Source organism: Xiphias gladius, chromosome 22 (genome assembly GCF_016859285.1).
Source record: "Xiphias gladius isolate SHS-SW01 ecotype Sanya breed wild chromosome 22, ASM1685928v1, whole genome shotgun sequence".
NCBI classification, from domain to species: Eukaryota; Metazoa; Chordata; class Actinopteri; order Istiophoriformes; family Xiphiidae; genus Xiphias; species Xiphias gladius.
The window spans coordinates 26,139,035-26,158,357 of NC_053421.1; the positions used below are offsets into that span (position 1 = coordinate 26,139,035).

Sequence of the window (19,323 nt, forward strand, 5' to 3'; positions counted from 1 at the left end):
TGGTTTCCCCTGCTAGAGGGCCCAGCATATTTATGATAGCACAGCCCGATCATTGGGGGGGTACTGAAAGGTCAAAACCTCATCTAACATTAGTACCGTGCCTCCGTGGGAACGCTCACCCGACTGCCGCTTACTATCGGGAGAAAAATCCAATGATTTAAAGAATCCCTGAAGTTGCGATCGCTTGCCTTTTGATCACGGAGAGATCATAAAGTTAAGAGCCCATAGTCCAGTTTTTTTTTTTTATTGTATACAGTTATAATGCATCAGGCCCTCTGACACCGGCCTGTAGGTAAATACAATCGATAGGCACATGAAATCAGGACTCCCTTTAATTTAAATAAAGATTTTGATAGTTTTAGGCCAAATTTGCTTACTTGTTTTTGTTGCTGTTTTTTTTTTTTTTTTTAACCAAACAGTCAAGAAATCAGGAGTTAGACATCAGTTGGTAGCTGCAGGAGGAGTGAGGACCATATTTGGAGGTGAGTGTGCTGTGACCTGTACTTGTGTTTGAGTCAAGTTTATAATCTGTGGTATATATTGTGCACAATTTAGATTATTTAGGCCCGGTGGAAGAGGTGAGTGACCTCCACACTCGTGAATACTTGGCACTGAATCACAGTTGCGAGGTTTTTAAAAAAAAAAAAAAAAAAAAAAGAGATCGCATTAATCCCAAGGATCTCTTGGGGGATGGAAGAAAAAAATGACAAACCTCACATGCCGTGTGAGGTGCCTCCTCGACAAATTAGAATGCACAATCACAATGTGGTGAAAGATGAGATCAAGCCGTGAAATTATTTTCAACTGGATTTTGTAACAGAATACGATCCTTTGCGGGTTCTCGCTCCGAGTCTTGGCAGGAACCCTGACCATACCCCGAGGCAAAGGTGAATTTAGCATGCACTCCCATCACCAGCTTTCTGCACCCTCTGCAATGTTTAATTCATTTCAGCTTCACGTCACGGAGCACAAATACATCAGCCCGGATTCACATGGACGGACGGATGCATGGATGGAAAGTCATGAAATCGGGAGGAATTCCGTTTACCACTGGTTAAATTTTATTCAATTTGCAACTGTCCCTGAAAAAAATGTAATAAAGGCTTATTTCAGGTCTCAGATTTGTTTACAAAATGTCACCACCAGGCAGAAAAGTGTTGACGGAAGAACTGTCAGTGTCCATTACTGCGTGAGCTGAATAGTGTGGGTATAAAATTACTGTTAAGGTAAGACAATACTGAGAAGTATTTACAGATCATTTATATTAGCTAGGCAAATCTGATCTCCTGGCGCTTGATTTGATCAATAACTCAATTACATCGTAAATTTACATTTTATACAGTAGAAACTGATTGAGGTGCAGACTGTGTGTTCAACAGTGCAAATCAAAGCCATAGCCTGCTTCTCTCAAGGCACACAACATGGAATGTTTACAACAGTTTGACTAAATAGGATTTCCAGAATGTACTGTAAAATTCGGTGAATTTTTTTTCCGTAGCCAAAACATCACATTTCAATATTTATAATATTGGGTTTTGTTTGCATTTATAAAAGGAAATTTTTAACCAATGGCATTTTGAAATATTTCACCATCTCGCTTTATGTGATCAGTTCTTGAAATATAGATTTTGCCTGCATGATGACTGTATTCTCTAACACACGTCATTCCTCTGTACATTTGTACACTTGTTTAGCATCGTTGTATGACGATGGCGAATCAACAGACAGCAGTCCTTCTAAGGACAGTCCTGAGGCGGAGGCAGGGCCTGTGCTCGAGGGGGGCGGGGACGGGTGTGCGTGCATCATAAGTGAGCGTGCTCGGAGCTCTGGTCGCTGTCGTGACTGTCCTCATTGGCTAGGGAGTCTGTCGAGTGGTGGAGCGCTGCGATGCCAGAGAACTCGGACGGCAGCAAAGTCCCCTTTTTCACGTTCACCAGTTCTTTCTCCCGAGCTGCTGCCCCCTGCTGGCCGCCCTTCACTCTTTTCCACTTCATCCGCCTGTTCTGGAACCACACCTTCACCTGCGGGGTTAAGTAGACAGAAGCCGTCAAATTCATTGCTCTTAAGGAGAGAGCAGACAGGTCACAGAAATAATCACGAAGCAATGAGGACGCTTTACTGCTTGCCGGCAACTTTCTCTAAACTTTGGCAGCTATTTCCTCATCAGCAATATGTACTGTTCCATCTGCCACTTGGTGTCTACCTGTTTTTCCCTGACTCAACAGCCTCAACTGTATTTACGTCTCTCGGATTGATGATTAAGCTGTTGCTTAAAACAGTTTGCACGTCAAGTAGCAGCAGAGGCTCCCTGAGTGTTTTTTTTTTTTTTTTTGGGGGGGGGGCAAACTCACCCATGTCACGCAGGGTGGGGTGGGTTTATTTTTGGGGAGTGTCACATGGTCAGGAAGTTAGTTGACAGCGCAAACGTTTGTCTTACACGTCAGGGGCGTACGCCGTGCCGAGTATCACCTCGGATTCTTTACAGGCCTCTGGGCCTTTTCTGAGAGCAGGAGGGGTGGGGGGGGGGGGGCCTCTAGCAAAAGATCACTTATTTATGCCAGGCTCTAATGTCAAATGTGCACACACACTCTCTCTCACACTCACCTTCGAATCACAACACATCGCACCAAAGACCCCTGACCTTTATGTCCTTTTCAAGCCTTGGTACGTTACCAGAAACTGTCGATCCATTGTTTCAGAACGGCTCGCCTAAGCATCCATGGAGCATTCATGGGCTGCTCAACTCCTTCGCTTTTACGGCACGGAACATAGCAAGAAAAGCCACTACTGATAATGAGTTAGACAGCATGGCAAGCACTGATTTGGTTTGCAAGTCAAAATCAAAGCCAGACAGCTAGCTTAAAACGGGGCTCAATTTGGTTGAAAGGTTACTACTTCACGCTGAAACGTAGTCGTTTAAAATCTGCAGCTCATATGTAACTTAGAGGTCTGAAACAACATTCACTTTTAAACCAAATATGGTCTGGTTTTGATCTAGATATTTACACATCTAAAAATGTATGCTTACTTGGCAAAGTTCAATCTTTTTTTTTTCCTTTCCTATGCTGGTTTAAACTCGAAAACCGACAACGTGTTTTGCCCTGTGGCTCCACCTCTGCCGTCCTTGAAAAAAATTTCCAGTTTTCACAGCCTACAAAGACATAAAACATCCATCAAATTTCTCCAAACAGCTCACGCAGCGTAAATCAAGCGCCACGGCCAGCTGATTGTAATGCCAATATTTACCTCACTATCTCCTGCTGTATATTTTCCCACACAAAACCGAGGTCATGCACGACTCGTGCTGCATGAGCTGAAGAAACTTCGTGCACATTTTATGCCGCTACGAGCCACGAAAAGATGAATGCAACAGTCTGGTGGCGAAACTCTGAGCTTGGTGGCCTTTTGGAGTTAAATTGAGTTTTGCCTGACATGGTGGTATTTAGAAGTATTCCTTCAAAGTTTTTTTTCACTTTTTCTAATAAGGAGCAAAAGCAGAGGGTTACTTACACAGTTTATGATATGCTTATCACTATTCACGTGGCCATTTCCGGTTGCGTCACTGGGAGATTCCTCTCAGTGACATTTTTTTTGCCCGAAGCCCCTTACACAGCACCATGAGTCTGTCCTGTGCAGTTCTAGCGTGGGTGGCCCCATTGGGAACTAAACTCCAAACCCTGACGACACTACTGATGTTTGGACCGTTAGTCTAGTGGGGGCTGTAGTCAGAGAGCTAGCAAAGACACGCTGTTGTCAGATGTTGAGGTGATTCATTCAGTAAATGAATAAACTGAATTTTGTCACTCTTTGCACACTCTTTTAATTCCTATTTATGTGTTTTTCCACCATCTTGTGTTTCTTTTATATCTTGTCCTAATGTCTTGCATCCCTTTACATAAAGCACTTTGAATTGCCTTGTTGTTGACTGTATTAGACGGTACTATACAAATAAAACCTGCTTTGCCTGTAGACCTTTCTCACAGGCCAGACATTATAATAAGGGATGGCAGGAAAAGCGCGGGTGTAAGTGATAACGTCGATGAGGACCCCGTTCCACTTAGGTGTCCCAGAAAGCTGTGCCGCTGAAGCAGCACACGGTGCTAAATGGAATGGAGCCATCGCTGATGTTATTGGTGACACAAATCAAAATGCTGACAGTGAGAGAGGTTATTATTCTCCGTCAGATGATTCATGTACGTTCGTCAGCGGATGTGGTGGTTTTATGTGTTTACATCATGATTAATGCAGTGATTCATACCTTTTAATTGTAGCATGACTCAAACGCACGATCTACAAGGCTCACACGTGTGTGCCTTCGGGAACTTAAGTCGTGATTTGCATCCGAGGTGTCACCGGAGACGCTACACTATACTCTGTTCTTTACATCCAACCTTCCCTGTATCACACTGCAAAATATCGCGGGCTAGGTGTCAACTAAGTGTGACTTACAGCTTCCAAACGGTTGTCGGGGATCAACAGGGCTGTACGCCGCTTCCTTCCCCCAACCATTTGTCTCCTGTTATTTATTTCATGCGCCTGCATTTTACAGCAACCGGCCCACGCTCAGAGACCAATATGTGCTTGCAGGGCTAGTGGGAGAGAGGAAGTGACTTGCTAGACAGCACTTCCTTCAACACGTCTCCCCGCCTGAAAGAATAGACAGGAACATCTGGAATACGATAGTCCCGTCACACAGCCACATCTGGAGCACAATAGCCCTGACTACAAAGTTACGAAAACACAGTAGCGAGCTGAAAAGCCTCGTCGTTGTCCCAAGGCCACCTTTGTTTTCACAACATGGCATTAATGTTCTTATGGAGGATTCAATAATGTCTAAACCTGAGGGGAAGCGAGCAGCTGTGGGTGGGAACATACTTGTCTTTCAGTGAGGTCGAGGTTGACGGCGATCTCGTAGCGCCTTAGTCTGGTTAGGTAGTTGTGGTGGGCAAACTCGGCCTCCAACTCTCGGATCTGCTCCTTGGTGAACGCCGTCCTCTCCTTCCTGGGCTTGCTGCTCACGTCTGACTTGTAATTCCCGTCCTGGGACTCTGAAACCAAACACCACACAGGTTTCTGTTCCACTCAGGGCAGATTTACACGCGAAAACAAACGAGAAATAAAGCGAACGTTATGTGGCAGGTGCACGTAAGCAGGGGAAGAGAAGACGCGAGGTAAGGGAAACAATGGGAGCTGTCAATCGCACTTTATTGTTCGCGCATTGTTTATGAACACTTTAAGTGGCTGGAAAGACTCATGGGCGGCTACACATGTGTGCCTGACTGGGGCAGCTGTGCTGTTAAAAAAATGCTGGCTTTTACACTGGCAACATGGATTTAATTTGTCTTACTCTTAAAAGGAATCTGTTTCAACAACCTTATTCTTTAAGTATGAAACAGAACAGCTATGCAGGATTTACATATTTCTTTTTTCCTGAAAAACTCCTCCACTAATTGCAACAGTGTCTTTGCTTTTTCAGCCTCGTATCTTTTGATTCACCTTTTCTTAGCAGTTTTCAGAATGCCAGTGCATCAATAATTCCTGTAGTCATGAGATGAACATTTCTGAAAAAAAAATGGGAAATCGCAGGCAAAGGCCTTAAGAAACATTATGCATGCATAACATGAAATGTTAATTCTATGATAATGTCATAGAAAACATGCTGGGGAAATTTAAAGATGTGTTTACCTTTAATGAAAATAAGAAAATGTGTGTGTGTGTGTGTGTGTGTGTGTGTGGGGGGGCTCGCAATAGTTTATGTATTTTCTGAACAAAATTGTGGGTTGGCTCATCACCCCAGAAAATACTTTTTGTTTAGGTATTTCCACAAACTTTTTAAAGAAAACACGTACGGTTAATTTACCCTGCAAAACTTTCCTATTGTGAGCAGCCTTTGCGGTTTCACTTTTGGACACACTTCAGTTGCACAGTGCTCTCGGAGGCAGCAGCGATTGCATGCAAATTCATCTGCGGTCCTGTTCTGTTGTGTGCGTGTGTTAATCCAGCACTTCTGTGTCAAGCCAAACTGTAAATAGTCCTGCAGCTCGGAGTCAGACGCACAAACACCGCGAGGGCCCGAGGCCACGTCAGAGGGCAAACTATCTCTTCACCTACGACTTCTCTGCGGAGGGACCCCTGTTGGTTCGGTCTCTCTGCTAGAAAGAGGATCTTCCTTCTAATCAAGTGTGTGTTTTTTCAGAGCAAAATAACTCCCACGAGAGGCTGAAGAGATGATGAGGGTTAACTTGAACGGCTCTACTAAAGTTATATTTGTATGGCACTCGCACAGTCTTAGAGCCAAGGACAAACAGAAAAACAGATATATAAACTGCCAGAATTCCCACATGAATTTTATGAAATGAAACAGATCATTGCTTGACCCACAGCCTGTGTCCGGCTGCCCCTTGACCTTGCCTCTCCCTCCCTGTAATTTCAAGACAGTGTGTGTCTGATCGAAGCGGGTCTTCGGACGTATTTATCCGCTCTCTTTCTGGTAAACACAGGCATTGTGTAAAGAGAAATAAAAGAATAACACGACCAGCTGCTTCAGTCCAGCAGGCCTGGAGTTAAAACGAGCAGCAGGCTTTTATGACACAGCCACTACACCACAGCAATTAGGTCCCCGCTGTAACTTTCATCTCTCCACAAAAAAGGAGGAATAATATGAGAAAAATACATGCACCCAGACGGGGCACATCGTTTAGGGTTCCAAAATGAACTGAGCTCGGTGCAGGAAGAACCCTCTCGAAAATAATATCTTGTTCTTTTCGAAAGCAAGAACGGAAAAGTCAAAATGTTGATTTGCTGATTGTTTTTTTGGTTTTTTTCGTGATGGAAAATTGCCTGGTTGGTTCTTTCCTACTGTAAAAGTTGTGTTTTTCTTTCTATTTTCCTTTGCTGAAATAATACGACAGATCAGCGCACAGAAGAATGAGTCAATCAACACGTCCGCAATGTTCTTCTCAAACTTGTTCAAAGAAAATTTGGGGGCCAGCAAGTGGCTTTCTAGCACCTCACGCCTCCTTTTTACAACGCTGCCTCAACAAAATAAGACTTCAAGCACCTTTTATTATTCCACACAGAAAGTGTAGCAACTTTTTAAAGAACGGCCACTCCCTTGACCCAGAAACTCAGCGAAGGGCACTAACAGACACTCCACAGGGCCAAAGCTCCCCGGCTTGCCCTCAAAAAATACGAACAGGTTCCCCAGAAACCAGACACGCAAAATACCAAGGAGGCGGCTCATCTCATTAGCCCAACCCGTGGCCTTCCTTCAGGAAACCATCATCAACTGAGCGTTAGACACAGAAAGTTGAGACGCTTCATATTTGAGCAAAAAAGGGGTAAACCTAGCATGAAAACTAGCTCTCAGGTTTTGTTATTATTTCTGTATCTGAATTCAGGTTTCTGGTCCAGATGGTGAAACCCGAGCAGGGCTCTATCTCATGCGACTGGCAGCGGTGTGATATTTAGACAGCTGATTGAGTCAGCAACCTAGTTAGCCCCGATAATCGGCGTGAAGAGAATGCACAGCATATGTAATGAGTATGTAGCCGCTGTTGCAGTGGAAGTGGGATTTTGTGCTCAGTTTCCACATCATTTAACAAAGGAGGAAGGAAACAGGAGGTGGTGTGTTGAATTTGTGGATTAAATGTGCTACTGTAATATTTTGCATGTGGATAACTCGACGTTTAGCACAAACAGAACTACAAAACTGAAAATTAAGCGTCCTCGCCTCTTGAAAAGCTCTGTAACGTTACATAAGGTCGGCATATTTTCTGTTGCAGGAATCTGTAACTTTTCAGCACATAACATCTGGAGTTCCTATTAAATCTGCGAGTGATGCGGATTTAACCTGCTCTTTCTAGTATTTGTAATTGTTCCCTAAATTATAACAAATACCCGTTTCCAGTGCTGCCACACTGACTATCAATTACAGTCAGTCAGCAATTAGTCCCGTTATATTTTTGCACGCTCGAGTTCAGAAAACTGCAGCACCAGCCGGCCCGTCAAAGGGTACAGACACCCCCCCCCCCACGTGATGACCACCGGCCCCACCTGAGCGAAAAACTAATCAGACGCAGTTATGTCGGTCAGTGGTCGAGTGCAGGTGACCCGCTGTGCACACAAAGAGGCCTTTAAAAGGCCGCGGGACCTGCGCCGAGGGCCCCGCAATCCTCAAATGGACAGAGAGCACGGCGAGCAGAGTTTCCCTGGAAAACTAAGAACTCTCACTAATATCACGTTCCCTGCGAGAACTCCCGCGACCCGACCCCGGCAGTTTGTCATGCCGTGATTGATTATTGTGGTGACTGCTTGGTGCAAATGTTCTGCAGGTCATCAGGGAGGTGCTACCTATTTGAGTACAGTCCTAAAAGAGGGATTTGTTACATATTTTTTTTTTTTTTTTTGAACCTCTGTTCACAGGATTTGTGTATATTAACACTAATATACAGGTTATATAATTCTGTGTCCGTCCCTATTTAAGGACAATGTAAAGCCTTGAATACGGCTGTATTATTTATGGATTATCTTTAAAAACTGTCCGGTGATTACAAAGATTAACGTCAGGACGCCTGCAGGCAATTTCACAAAATCACAAATTCCCCAACAACAAAAAAAATTGGTCTTGAAGCTGAGAGTGCAGGTGCACTTTACTGTACGGAACATACAGTATGTCTGTTGACTGAAACTGTGTAATAATAAATCTCTCTGACCTGTCTTTTAACTACTTTTCGAAGCGATGTGCTGGAATATTTACTTGGGATAGTGAGATCATTTGTAATCCATGAAAAAAGAACTGTAAAATAAACAAATTATTTATAGCTCTTTCGTGTCGAATTAAACGAGATAAATTCTTTTTTAAACTGACATTCTGTTTCCCAGTCTTTCATTTTCGTTCGGTAAACCCGACGTGATTTAGTTTAACTGCGAGGTTTTAGACGAGAAAAACGCCTAAAAAACCCTCTTTCTGTCCCGGTGTACAGTGTGGCACGAGGCGCCGGTGTAATCTTTTACAATCCGTGACATTAATTCTTTACCGTGTGCCTCATTTTCTGCCCTCTGAGGAGTGTCGCCACAAACCAGATGTGATTTTTAAACAAAACTTGCCAGTAGTCAGAGGTGCCCACACAGTTACGCTGTGGCCCTTCGCTGCACGCTTCAGCCCGCCTGCTGCAGCACCCTCGCTGCGTGTCAGCCAACACCTACAAACTGCTTTTCAGACAGGTTTTTTTGTTTTTCTATCAGAGCTGCAGAAAAATCTCCGCCGTTGCAGAGTGTTGAAAGATTTAGAATGACAAGTACAGATGTTTGTGTTATTCTTGAGCTCTGCTTGGAATTTCTTATAACACCGATATTTATGAGATGATGTTTATCTAACAAAAAAAATGAACAAAGACATGCTGGGAACACCTCAGAAGAATATCACATTACGTCTTTGGTTGTGCAGTGTGTCAAAAGCAGCTCATTTGTTAACAACATTTGCAGAAAAATGTCTGAGAAATAAAATCTCTGCCATGAGGATTGTTCCAGCCTTTCACTCTTGGCTTAAAAACCGAAGTAAAAAAACTTCGACCTAAGCTCCTCTTACCTGAACTGTCACTTTTCCTCTTGTTGTTCCTCTTCTCGGCCTCAGCAGGTGACAGAGTCTGTCTGCCAAAGTCTGCAGGCACACAGGAGGCCCCCGTAGGGGTACTGCCACTGCCCAGACTGGGGGTGCTGGCGCACATACTGGGCCCACCAGGGTGGCCCAGGTCTGCGGGCCCACTGTCGTGGGACGAGTGGGAGTGCGGGTGGCAAAGGTTGAGGCGTGCGGCGCCGCCAGGTGAGGGCATCTGTGGGATATGCCAAGACGCATGGTGCTGAGGCGGGTGATGATGCTGCTGGGAGGGCAGGTGGCCGCGGTGGGAGAGGTGGTGGTGCTGCCCGGGAAACAGGCCGTCGTCGGCCGGGTAGCTGGAGATGATACACGGTGCTGGCGAGGAGGTGGAGGAGGAGGAGGATGAAGAGGCCAGGTCGGGGTAGGAGACGTGGTCCGAGCGTCCGTGCAGAGTCAGGGGGGACTGAGTGAAGGCAGGATGCAGGGCCTGCGCCGGGGCGTGAGGGCTCCGCAGACAGCCGAACAGCGTGTGATCCATTGCATGCAAACACACACGGCCCTCCAGGAAAGGTGAGAAGGGCAAGTGAAAAAGGGTAAAGTTTCTCAATCAACCAAAAACAAAAAGATCACAAGCACATATCCAGGATGCTTCTCTCTTTCCCCCTGACAAACCCAAAAACTTTTTCCTTCAGTCAAAAAAATTCAGATAGTCAGAGTAAAAAGTAAAGTGTGTTTTGAAATGGGTGTCCTTTGGTAATCCGGAGCATGCGGCCAGTTGCCAGGCTGTACAGGATAAACAGTTAACCCAGGATAAGCTGCAGCAGAGCCTCTCAGATGTCAGGAGGAACAGGGGACTGGAGCTCGAGGCTGGGAGCAGAAGGAGGTTCCTAGGAACTGCAGAACGAGGGGAGCCGGCGGAGGGGATGTTATAAATAGGGTGTAACGTGAGAGGGAGGCTGGGTCACAGACTGCATACGCGCTACTGACCACATACATATGATCGCCCTCCAAAAAGCACAGCACAATAAATTTGTACTATTAAAATGGCTGAGCCTCAGGAAAGAAGGCAATTTATTTTGGACTTGGATCTGACCTCCGGTGGCCATCTTTTTTCCCTGCAAGAAAACAGCCTTAATGGTTCATGGGTGTGGCTGGGGGAGGGGGAGAGAGGGGGTGTGGGGGGAGGGGAGGGAGTGGGGAGAGATAGGGGGACGGGGTGTCAGGGGTTAACTCGGCGTGTCACCCCGTCTTTGTCAGTTTTGACCCCGTTAAATACACTTAGTCTTGTGGCAGCAGGGAAGGATACTTGTTGCTCCAATTAATGGTTTCCTTTGCCCATTTTGTTGTCTGCCTGTGTCGTGTAGGAATCCTGTGAGGTTCAGAGCTCTGGTTAATCACCGAACCTGCCGCTTCAAAAGAAATATTCAGTGTTTTATTCTCAAGAAGCTAAAAGCAGTGCAAAATAAGGGTTAACATTTTGTCGGCCAAGTTAAGTTACCTACTGCTCCTTAAAATCAAACACATTCCATTGTAATTCACTGCAACCGGTCCTTGTGTAAGGGTCATCTTTTTTCAGGTCGGCAGCTTTTATTTAAAAGATGAGCTGCCTCAAATAATAAATGTGGCCACTGTAAAATGGCTACTAATCACCCTAGCAATGGTACAAATTGGAAAAAAAACTATTTTAGATGTCAGCAGCATTTTTATTTTATTTGAAATCAAGCCCGTAACATCTTATATCACTGTTTTTAATCTATTACATGTAGACAGAAAAATAATATCCCCAGTCTGTAGATTTGACAGAGACCAGAGGAAAGACCCCGGAAACTCCCGGGAGTTTATATAAGATGAAATATCTCAACCACCTAAGACCTCAAAATACACGAAACACCCATATCACATATTGTCGGCCCTTACATTGGTGTCTCCCTAAATCAATTTGGCCATAAAACTGTCATTTTCCAGAAGTGAAGTAGGAATAAAAGCCAGTCAGCAGCCGGGAAATGAAAGAGACGCATTCACGGGCTTCTTTTATCCTTTCTTATCATTGTTACTGAATGGATCTGTACCAAGACTCAAATAAAAATACATGTATTTGCCCTCAAGCTCATTTACGTGACCTCTGATGCAAAAACAGACAATAGATCATGCAAAATTATAAAATCTGGTCTATGTCTTTAAAATCTCTCAGTTTTCTAATTTATACAGACCACATAATTCAGATATTGTAAATAAACGTTTCATACATTTGATCAAAAAATAAAGAGGAATAATCACCATAGGCACATATTCCCTTTCTCTTTAAATCTCCGAAACTCAAGACAACAGTGAGACTGTCTATAATACTGCATACTAACCGCAGTATGAATTGAACGCGTATGCTGTACAGATTAAAATCAAATAATATACAATACAAAACAAAATTAAAATTTATAGCTGTTTCAGAGTTTTTGTGGCTCAGACAGGTTTTACAGATGGACAATCACAATAACTCCATACTCAGGGGATCCGGTGGACGACACAGGCTGTGCCACAGGCGCTGCGGGGCCGCCTGAGAAAGGAAATTAATTCCTCTTTGAGAGAAAAGTACTTTAACAGATAGCATGGCGGAGGCAGGCTGTAACTTTGCCGCTGTTGCGCCCCCCACCCACCCCACCCCCGCCACCAGTCCCTCCAAAGCCTCTGAAGGCAGCAGAGGCAGCGCAGCAGAGGAAAAGCACCTTAGGTGAGTGAGTGTCAAACTCTTCTACTGTTTACCTTACAAATTAAGGCTATTAGCAGGCTAGCTCAGGCTATATATTTGCTCAGGGCCTTGAGCAGATATTAATACACGTGTTTCCAATCCCGTCGCTGGTCTCGCAGCAATGATGGCCTGTGGCGTGGGTGTTTTCAGTCAGTCCTAGCGAGGCTAAATCTCCCCTTGTGTGAATAAGTGTTAGTGTGTGTTTGTGTGTGACATAGGATCACGCTTTAATAATACTGCTCCGATACTGGACTTTTATTTTGAAAATATGAGGTATTTCACCCAGTCATGTTGTCCACATCTGATAGGATTCAGATTGGACACATTTATTCATTATATAAACTTTTCTTCATGTATCCTTGTCTTCTCTAATACTCAATACACGTGGAGCCTTCGAGAGCTACTAACCCTAAAATAAATGCCATTAGTTTGGATTCAGGGAAGAATTTTTGTGTCCCATGATTGTGTAAATGTTGTTTCAGATGCTTTTCCAGTCTGAGCTGAACAGGATCCAACTGGAAACTTTTTATTTGGACTTGAAAATACCCACATCTGAAGATATGTGAATACTGGCCCAGACCATCAATGACATAAATCTAAAACTACCTGTATTGGACTCCAAAAGCACATATTTGTTAAAACCCTATTATGCGATGACATGTGAAATAAAGAGGAGAATAAAAAGAGGCAAAGAGGTTATAAAGGTGAGTGGGTGGAAGGGCAAGGCCGCCGTTGTCGATGTGCTTGTGGTGATCTTGCGAGGCCGGGGCGGCACGTCCTCCCCGCAGTGGACACAAACTGAAGGTGGACCTGCTGCTCAACCTGTGGCTGTCAGTCACACAGGCGGGAGCGATTACAGCAAACGCAGCCCAGTGCCACCGTCACCAAGACAAACATGCGAGTGCCACTCTGGCCTTTTTCCTCGCAAGCCTTTAAAGCCGGCATGGTCATTTACTGCATGTTTCGGTTTGGCCTTCATCAGGAAAAGAGCAACCTCCGTGGAAATGTAATACCCTCACGACAGCGGCAGCTTCTGGCTTTTCCACAGGTCAGTCGAAAGATAAAACCGCAGAAAAGGAGTGCGTCCTCTGCATTAACGTGTCATTCAGCACTCACAAGCTTTAACATTTAATATATCTTTTATCAAACGCTATACTGTGGTTGTAAGCAGATATGAGTGTTTATTAATTCACTTGCCAACAACTATAACTCCTCCTGTGGACATTCATGATCGGAGGCTGCTGTATAGACAGATAATGAACGATAATATAGTAAAACACAGTTGTAATAATATAAAATACGTCTTCAGGGGAGAGTTTTTCATTGCTGACAAATACTGTACATTAATATGCACTTAAAATGTCTTTATAGCTGCATACAACTACAACATAGTGTGTTGTGAACCACTTATTACATGTATGAATACTGCTTGTAAATGCTAAACAGGGGGACTGAAAGTATGTGTGTTTATCTTAAGTAAATAGAGGCATTAATGACAATGATCATTTAAAAAAAAAAAAAAAAGGCAACATACATGAAACAATATGATTAAATTGAATCCCTTTAGCTGTTTTCGTCGCCACTCACTGCACACGCTTTCAAAAAAAGTTTAACAGCCCCGGATGTGTAATGTGCTTTGCTGCAGAAAGCTTTGATGTAGCTCTGGGCTTCAGAGTATAATACAAGCATTTAAGAAGACCCAGTCCGTGTGTGTGTGCGTGCGTGTAATCATTATTAGACCTTTTTTTTTAAAAATTCTCCAGCTAATATGGAAACATTTCAGAGCGTGCAACACTCAGTGAGCCTCTCTTGATGTAAAGAGCACGCAGCCAAGTACAGTTAGATTAGAACCGATGGGTTTTGTAGCAGCAGTAAACTTAATATGTCCAAAGTAAGATGGTTGGCACGATAAGAAATGTCATCCTTGTAAATTTTGGCCTCCACCAAGACCTTTAAGAGCAGAAATTTCTTTTGACACATGTTTGAATTTAAAGGAAAAAATTTGACTCTCCTCTGATGTGAGATTTTCGCCTTTTGAAAAAAACGATGTCGGCTCTTACAAAACAATTGTGGGCATGGAAATTAGAATTAAATTACACAGGATATAATTTCAAGATTATTTTCTATGAGTAGGCTGTGTGTTTTAAGGACAAAAAGTTGCTGCTTTTTCTCTAAAAATATTTGTGATTATTTTGGATAAATTATTCACATGTTCACCGGCAAATATTCCTCGACAGAAATAAACTTTTGTCCTTCTCAGATGCACGGCGGCAAAAAAGGGAAAATTTTAGCATTTTGTCCGACTCATTAACTAAAACCACCCTTTGGAAAAAAAAAAAGTGGGATTCTTGATCGTGTGACGGCGCTGGAATAACTAGGCACCGTTTCAAATCAGCTTCAGAGATAATTTACGTGATCCCTGGGTTTGGTCCTGCGACTAATAACAGAGCGGGGACAGTGGCAGTGTCTCAGTGTTGAGATGAACATCTGCGGGCGTCGTGGAAACTGTCGTCGCCGCTATTTCCCCTTCAAAACTCCCATGGCAGATTTACGGCGGGGTTGTCAGGAATATTGTCCATACGGACGATAGCAGGATGTCGGTGATATATGCCGGGGTGAGACAGTAAATGTTGTCTCCGTTTACAGCTCGATTACATGAGGAGAACAGCAGCCTTCTCAGGGAGTGACTGCATGAAGGCATAAAGGAAAATGTTGACAGCTTTGAATGCATTTATTATTTTTAATCTCATTTCCTTTGGCTTGAGACGGACAAAACCATCTGCGTATGAGCTGTGCTGCAGATTGCATTCGACTTAATTATTTGGTTTCTGCACGAGAGAAAAAAAGTTTAAAAAAAAGTTTTAAAAGTTACATTTCATGGGAAACCTTGCGACACCATGTTTGGTTATTTACTTTGGTTTCACCTAAATTAAAGGACGATCTGACTAATGTGTTTGGAGAAACAACGAAGACTCTTTTTGCTCATGAAATTCATCTAATAGATTCCAGACTAATATGGACACCAAGCCAAAAAAAGCTGACTTTCTTTCTAAAAAGTTGACATTTCAGAGATACAGCAGCTCTTATCTGACAGTGATGATATGTTTATAAAAGGGTGTCTACTGAGTCTGCTTTCCTGCCCTCATGGAGTCATTTTAACACGCCTGCTGCTCTTAGGTGGCCATTTTCTGTGTCTGTAATGGCCACGGACAGCCAGGGTGAGATCATCATCTATAACGGGGAGGGGGGGGCTGCGTGGTGGGATGGTTCCCCTCCCCGCTGGAGCCTGAATAGACGTGTGTGATGCTGTGCAGGGCCTCGCACCGAGTCAGACCACACCTCAAACAGCCCGGGGTCGCCAGACTTAAAAACCTCCATTTAGATCTGGGCCCGGTGCAACCGCCAAAACCAAAAGCGGCACCAGCTCCAGCCGGCCACAGTGCTAGGCTCGTTTCCTCCCAGACTAAATTTGTAAGCGCCCTCCTCCGCTTCGCCCCCTTCACACTCCTCGCTATCGTAAAGCGAGCGGGAACGGGTGCCAGGCAGGGAACAAATCCAGACTTCTTGATTCGTGAAGGGGGCCATTAGTGATTTTTATTTGTTCGATCGAATCGCCCGCCCACCCATCTCCCGTTCGACTGAACCCGCCCGGCGCGCTGAACCTCCCGCTCCACGACACCGACGCACATGCAAAACACAGGTTTGGTCCAATGGCTTTGGAGGAGCTCTGGCCACGTTGCATCACCCCGGCGTCCCGCTGACGCTCCGGCCTCAACATGCTGTTCCAATCAGGCAAATCATCCAGAAGAGTGAAGTCAACCTTTTATTATTTAACAGCTTCCTTCTCTCTTTAGGTTCCTGGGGGTTTCTGGATGGTTCCCAGGGAATTCGCTCTGTTAAGTTACGGTATGGGGGACCGGCCCGTTTCCTGACTGATGTTAAGTCAGTCAGGCAGCGGGTGTGTCGGGCCTGGTGAATCTCATTAACGTTTAACTCGGATTCAGCGCCATCAGTTCGATCGCCGCCAGACATCCTCGTGCAGTTACACCACGACGGGTTGGTGATGGCGTTTGGTTCAGAAAAACCCTGTCTCCAAGAAATAATGTTTCTAATTCGCAACGGCAAATATGTTTTGAAGGAAAGGTAATGCCGGCCAGATTCCGTTTTCCAGTAACATCATGGGGAAATGCTGTTTATTAATGTATGAAATGTGGCAAGCTGCAAAAATGATAATATTGAAGGTTTGGTTGAATGTTCACTGTCAAATATCCGATCTTGCAGTACTAAAGCCCCTCAAAGCGACTACAGCATTATCAAACTTTCTTATGGCTATGTTTGGGCACAGGCAGAGACTTTAGCCTAGGGACAGGCTGCCTTGGCCTAACACAGAAAAAAGTCCACAGTTATTTTGATTTGAGTGTGTTTATTAACATTTAACTGAAACCAGAATCTTTCCCCGACATTAGCCGCAGTGCTTTTGTTGCCTAAACCGCACATGGGAGTCGGGACTCGAACCCCCGATCTCTGGAGTCGCAGTCCTCCCTGACCCCTGCGATTCCTCATGCGCTATGAAAATATGTTTTCCTCTGAACAACAACCCAGCCACCAAAAATGTTTTCAGCACAACTTAATTGGGGAGCACAGTTTAGTAATATGTAGACTCAGTGTCTAGCTGACGGGGTTGTGATTTGTTATGTCCCGGCTTTGGTCCGAGCTTCCTCCGAGCAGATCTGAATTGCACCCGTGTCACCCTCATCGGTACCCTGCCCTCACGTGATGTCTAGCAGGGCTTCAGCCAATTTCAGCCCGACCAGATGTCCAATGAGACTGAATCACCGAAGGCGCCTGTGTGCAGAGCATCTCATTTAATTTAACACTAAATATCGGCCGGTCACTGTCACCTACTTCTGATTTGGTGGATGCTGGTCCGTGACCACGTCTAAGACCCCTACCATCAATTGCATTAGCAGTTCTCATTATATACAACTCATTATATATAAATTAATAATTGCTGTGTCTCTACTCAGTTTGCTCTAGGGCTCTTTAGGTCGAGCATCGGGATTTCTGTCCTCTGCTCTTTTGTTTTGCTTTATTTGTTTTTCTGTTCTAAATAAAGCACTTAAAGTAGTGCAACCGCCGCTACGTCTATTCATAATAATAATATTAAAAAATAAACTTCCCTAATAGAGCAGGGGGAAATATAAAATCAGCTGGCAACAATATAGACAAAAAGCAATGTAGAGCCAATCCTGAGAGTAGAGTCGAAAGATATTTCAACAAAGCAAACATGACTCCAGAACAGACGTCCCTCAGGTTTGCTGAGGTGATGCTGCAGCTGAATAATATATCTTTTAACATTTGAAATAATTTTTAGGACTAGAACTACCGGCTATATTACTCTTCCCCTTGCCACTGAATCGGTGGTTGGGCCATTTTTCAGTCCCCTTCTTTGTGGGGTTTTTTTTTTTTTTTTTTTTTTTTGCATCATGTAAAGCATAGTTTCACTGTGGTGGGCTAATCAGATGTTCACTAAACTTGTTCTCTTTAAAGGTCTTTGAGGCACATTGTGAAGCATGACTGTGGCAATAATATGTGATCTCACCCTGCTGATGCAGCTGTAGGCTCTAATGATGGTCTCGATGCTATTTGAGAGGTTTTTTTTCCACCATGACAAGCATAAACTCAGCGGGCTGACCTTTTTTGGACACATAATTGGCAACTCTAAACAACATTAAGGGGAATTGGCACAATTCGTTAATAAACTTGGTCTAAAACTGTTGACACGAGATACCTTCACTAACCTGGTGAGAGAGAAGAGGTCGTGCTCAGGCTGCGCAGTGATCCATCCTCGACACTGCTGAAGCTCTCCACGCTGTGACCCGAGGACCTGAAGGCGCCGCAGCCTGCCCTCCCCGAGTTCACAGGAGTTGCAGTGTGCAGCAGGAGATTAGCGACCTCTACTGGTAGGTGATGAGAGAGGTGTGTGCATGTCTCTCAGTACAGCTGTATTAGAACTACTAGTGATCCTAAACAAAGCAGCTATGATATATACATACATATATAAATTTATATATAGACATATGTATGTGTATATATATATATATGTATATGTATATATATATGTATATATATGTATATGTATATATATATATGTATATATATATGTATATGTATATCTATACACATATATATATGTATGTACATATATATATATTTATGTATATGTATATATACATATTTATGTATGTATATATATATTTATGTGTGTATATATATATATATATATATATATATATATATATATATATATATATATATATATATATTTATGTGTATATATATATATGTATGTATATATATATACACATATATATATTTATGTATATGTATATATATATATTTATGTAAGTGTATATGTATATTTATGTATATATATATATATTAATGTATATTTATGTATATATATATATTTTTTTTTTTAATTTTTTTTTTTAATGTATATTTATGTATATATATGTATATATATATATACATACACACACACACCTTAATTATTTCATGTTTAAACCTGTTGATGTATAGAAATACCGTATATACACAGGTAGTTGGTTTTTTGATTTAACATGACTCACTTATCACAATGTTGTGTAAATTGAAAAAAAAACTGCATAATGCTGAAGATGAAAATCAAAACTGTTTCAATGATACAAGGTGCTCACGATGCTAAATGTCTGTAGAAATTTAATAAAAACAGGAACAGAAAATTTAAAGGTTATAATCTTTTATCACTGAAACTAGAAAAATCGGCGTTCACGCTTCATTTTCGGCATGGTCCTAGGGCTTTGGAGACAATCTTGTGGCCTCAAGCGTTTGAGAAATGGTCTCACGCCGTGCAAGATGCAACAGGGGTTTAACACTGGGGGAAATGGGCAAGAGCCCCGCGGGCCAGATTTCCTAAACCCCCCTGACAGACTGCGTGTCC

The 19,323-nt window shown here is 43.3% G+C and overlaps 1 protein-coding gene across 1 annotated transcript; it reads right to left on the reverse strand.

Moving 5' to 3' along the window:
• Positions 1 to 697: 697 nt before the first annotated feature.
• On the reverse strand, positions 698 to 10,474 carry meox2a (mesenchyme homeobox 2a). The gene is made up of 3 exons (XM_040118139.1): positions 9,590 to 10,474; positions 4,876 to 5,048; positions 698 to 2,021 (listed from the first exon to the last, which is right to left on the reverse strand). The coding sequence occupies exons 1-3, from the start codon at positions 10,134 to 10,136 to the stop codon at positions 1,803 to 1,805; spliced, it is 939 nt and encodes a 312-aa protein (XP_039974073.1). The 5' UTR covers positions 10,137 to 10,474; the 3' UTR covers positions 698 to 1,802.
• Between the last annotated feature and the right edge of the window lie 8,849 nt (positions 10,475 to 19,323).

Bases quoted from the DNA above. Each gene is read 5' to 3' on its own strand.
- meox2a (XM_040118139.1), bottom strand. From the start codon at position 10,136: ATGGATCACACGCTGTTCGGCTGTCTGCGGAGCCCTCACGCCCCGGCG. The intron at 5,049-9,589 runs GTAAGAGGAGCT...GTTTGGTTTCAG, and splicing joins GAGGAAAAGTGACAGTTCAG to AGTCCCAGGACGGGAATTAC. The intron at 2,022-4,875 runs GTATGTTCCCAC...TTAACCCCGCAG, and splicing joins TCGACCTCACTGAAAGACAA to GTGAAGGTGTGGTTCCAGAA.